The sequence below is a fragment of the Sminthopsis crassicaudata genome, chromosome 2 (assembly GCF_048593235.1).
Source record: "Sminthopsis crassicaudata isolate SCR6 chromosome 2, ASM4859323v1, whole genome shotgun sequence".
Lineage (NCBI taxonomy): Eukaryota > Metazoa > Chordata > Mammalia > Dasyuromorphia > Dasyuridae > Sminthopsis > Sminthopsis crassicaudata.
The window spans coordinates 537,309,998-537,314,161 of NC_133618.1; the positions used below are offsets into that span (position 1 = coordinate 537,309,998).

General features: G+C 53.7%; 1 protein-coding gene across 1 annotated transcript in view; it reads left to right on the forward strand.

Annotated features, from left to right (window-relative positions):
• The first annotated feature begins 672 nt into the window (after positions 1–672).
• Positions 673–4,164, forward strand: part of CALML4 (calmodulin like 4) — a 15,061-nt gene continuing 11,569 nt past the window's right edge. Inside the window, exons 1-3 of the mRNA XM_074294724.1 lie at positions 673–787; positions 886–916; positions 3,206–3,346. Coding sequence (XP_074150825.1) covers positions 785–787; positions 886–916; positions 3,206–3,346 — 175 coding nt within the window. The 5' untranslated portion in view covers positions 673–784. The remainder of the gene's footprint in view (positions 788–885; positions 917–3,205; positions 3,347–4,164) is intronic.

Genomic DNA, 4,164 nt, shown 5'->3' on the forward strand with positions numbered 1-4,164 from the left:
GCTATTAGCCAGGTTAAGGCTTAACCAGTTCATTTCACGTCTCCCAGCAAATGAAGGGTCTCACTGCCATTCACTGCCGGTCTGGCGTGAATGGGCCTGTCCCATTTCAGATTCTCCGGGATTTTCCCCATTTATTCTGACCCTCCCTGCCTGCCCCATGCTCAGTCACCACCGGAGAGTCACACATCCTAGATGAAGAATGAAAACAAAAGGAGAATGAAATCCAAAGCAGCCTCACCCAGAAGCAGAAGGGGGAATTTCTTTGGCCAAAAAAGTCTCTGACCATTTCTCGCATTATATAAAAAGTCACTCCTGTCATGAGATGTCAGTACTCATGTGCTCCGTTCTTTGGCAGTGGCCAATGAGCCCGGCAGGAGAGCCCAGCACCAGCCCCCTAGGCCAAGCTATTCCATGATTAGGGCTCACCTTGCAGGTCTGAGGCCTCAATGGCAATCTACGCTTCTGCTGCTGCTCCCCCCTCCCCCCCAGGAATGGCAAGACCACTCCAAAGCAGGATCCCCCCTTCTCAGCCATTTTCCTGGAAAACTTCATTTTAATTTGTGGCCCCTTACTGGGCAGATACGGCAGCTGCTGCTGAAAGTTGGAATCCGACCCGCTGTACAGATGGAGCCTGGTTGCCATGGCAGCTGGGTATTTATTACCATCCCTCTCCACCCCAGTTGGCATTGGCTGGACTTTAGCACTGAATCAACCAGAAGGGAAGTAACAAAGAAAAGGGAATCTGGAGAGTCCAGGTAGCCGCTCCAGACCCAACTGGGAAATAATGGTGAGTGGATTAAGTTGGGCTCAGCATGGAACAAGGGAGGCCAGCTGTGGGTGATTTCTTCTGGCTAACTTTCTCTTCCTCTTGTCTCTCTGCTACAGGCAAAATTTCTGTCCCAGGATCAAATTAATGGTATGTAGAGTTTGCTTTTTAATTAGCAGGATCAAACACATTTAGTAGTTTGAGGCAGTTATTGCAAAACAAGCCTCGTTCGGAGTTTTGCTGTATTGATCCCAGCTGCCCTTGTCCTTGGGCTGGGGGGCAGTGGCCGAGGGGCTTCCAGCGGTCCACAAGCTGGGCCCGAGGGTGGCGCGCCCAGTCGCGGCCTGACCTCCCGGTCCCCCCTGGGACAGGCCCTCAAAAGCTAGAAGAAACGTGCAATTGCTTGAGAGAAGAATGGAGAAAAGCATGGAGAGTTACGGAAGAGAGGTGCTCCATCTGGGAAGCAAAAGAGGCAGGAGAAGGGGAAGAGGAGGAGGTAGGGGAGGGAGAAAAAAGCCTCCTTAGATTTCATCCGGACTTCCGAAGTCCTGCCCACCTAACCCGCGGAGGAGGGTGCGAGAACGTCTCAGGGACGCTTTGGGGGCTCTGCTCTTTGTGAGGGGCCGAGTCACGGCTGACAGGAAGGACGCGGAGGAGAAGGCCGACGTCCACGATAGTTTCTATTCGGCCTGGCTCCTTTAATGAGGAGGAAACTGAGGGCCAGAGAAGGGAGGGCGCACGAGCGCGGTGACGGGGCCGGCGCGACCTCCCAGGCGCGCTCGCCCCCGCGGAAAGGAAGGGGAAACAAACGCACGTTTCCTGCTTCTCTCTCCGCGGCAGAGCGGGAGGGGGCCGGGGGGACGGGGGAAGAGAGCCAGACTCTTTGCCCCAATTCCCCCAAGAGGTCATGCTGCTTCCCAAGCCCCGGCCCGAGGCCCCTTCCCTCCCAGACTCCGAGGCTGGGAAGAGGCTGAGGAGAGAGACGCCCCTCCCCCCTCCCCCCTCCCCCAGGGAAGGTTTGTGGGTCAGCTCCCGCCGCCCCCTTCCCCTCCGGCCGGCCTGCCCGCCCATCTCCCTCCTCATCCCAACCCAACGTGACAGCGGGCGACAGGAATTCAGACCATTAATTCTTGCTCCCTGAGCCGAGCGTCCTCAGACCGAATTAGGTCCTGGCAGGAAATGAAGATGTCACGTCCGATTTCTTTACGTTCCACTTAAAACCTTCCATCCCATCCCCCTGCTCCCTTCGAGGTGTCTCCTCGGGTCCGCCCCCCTCCCCCCTCCGGCCTCCTCCCCGACTCCTCCGCCACCCCCGGGAGCCAAAAGCCTGAGCCGCGGCTCCCCCAGCCCTCCCCCCGACTTTCCTCGGTTTACAGAAAAGGCAGCTAATTGACTTTGAACACCGCCCACCCTGCCTTTCATTAGTATTCCAGGCTGTAGCCCTACACACATAAATGTTTCAAAAGCTTTCCCCCCAGGAGAGATCCTTTGGCTCTCTGATGGATGTTCCGAGCCTGAAGAACGCCATAGTTCATTAATTAAGAAACATTAAGAGGCCTCGCGCTCCCTTGTAGCCACCAAGCTCTGTTCCCTCTTCCCCGCCTCCCCCCAAACCTCCCGCAGCCCGGGGCGCGCTCCCACGGAGGGCGGAGAGGGAGCCCGCACGGGCCTGGCCTCCTAGGACTGGGAAGCTTGGCTCCGCGGGGGACGAGCCGGGACTGAGACCTCGGGAGCCGCCATTGAGAGATTTGGGAAGGGCCGGCTCCAGGGGAGAGAAGACGAAGGATACCTAGCACCCTCGTGGAGTTTACGGGTCCGAATTCTCTCCTCAGGGAGGGGAAGTGGACTCCAAGCTCGCTTGGCCCCAAAAGGGAACTTGAGAGAACGTTCGATCTGAAGGTCCGACAGAGCACCAGGCCTGAATCCAGAAAACTTGAATTCAAGTCCAGCTTCAGAGACTTCTGAGACCCTAGACTAGTCACTTAATCGTTTCTGTCTCAGTTTCCTCAACTGTAAAACGGGGATTATAACGGCAACTACCTCCCCAGGATTGTTGTGGGAAGCAATGAAAAGAAATGCCGTAAAGCACTTCCCTAGCGTAGTATTTGGCACCCAGCTGGGGCTACATAAATGCTATTACTAGCATTTTACCTAATCCCCTCACCTACAGAGGAGGGGGCGGGGATGTGCACCAGATGCTCCCCTGAGCTGCCGGACTACACCCAGCACCCTTGGGTGCTGCCCGTCCCAGGATGCAGATGTAGTTTTCCTTGAGGGAAGCTGTGAGTTTGGGGGGGAGCATTTCACCATTCCCATTGCATCGGCTCTCATTCTGTGGGCATTGGTGGGATAAACCTGGTTGGCTTTTACTCCGCCCCCCCATCCCCTGATAAGGATGAAGGAATTCTTCCTTTGGTTCTCTCTCCTTTTCTGAAACAGAGTTCAAGGAATGTTTCTCCCTCTATGACAAGGAACAAAGGGGAAGAATAAAAGCTAACGACCTAATTGTGGTGATGCGATGTCTGGGGGCCAGCCCGACCCCAGCAGAAGTGGGAAGACACCTGCAGGATCATAAACTAGGTAAGTCAGCTGGAGCCAGGAAGCTCTGGAGGGAGCCGAGCAGAGGTCATTAAGTAAGAAGCAGCATCAGGCCCGCATCTGCAGCTGTCAGCCCGGTGGGGAAGCTGAGTCAGGGGAGTGGGAGGACCCTGGAGGAGGCGGAACGTGGGCCACTAGGCCCAAGCTGGGGAGGAAAACCAGAGGCTGAGACTGCGGTGCGGTGGGGAAGGGCCACTCTGGGCCGGAGCAGTGCCCTTGTTTCCCCACCATCTCCCTCAGCCCCCAACACAAAAGTCCAACATGGACACAGGAAGAGAAGTCTGCGAAAGAGCAGCCTCCATGGTCCCAGGAGACAAGAAAGACAGTGGGAGAAATGACAGCAGAACATCTGTACTCAAGCTTCATGGGGAAAGGGTTAGGCCCTCAGACCTAAGACCTCAGACACAATCTGGAGCCAGAAGCCAGACCAGAAAGGAAAAAACCCCTGTGGCCAAAGCTTCTTTTTCAAGAGTTCTTAATTAGAATCTTAACCATTATGGATAGATATAAAAATTTCTGTACACAAAGAACAAGAAAAAAGATCTTCTTTGAGTTTATTTTTAATTATTTTTTCAATTAATAAAAATTTAATTTTTTCTCTTCCTATACCCACTCCCTGCCCCCTTCTCATCAAAGAAAATGAAAACAAAATGTCTTGATGAACAAATATAAACATTTCTGTATACAAAGAAGAAGGATTGTATATAAAACCATGACCTTCCCTTAATTTAATTTGTAATTAAATTAAATTTTCCCAGTGAATAAAAATTTAATTTCCTCTTCTTCCTACCTCCACTCCC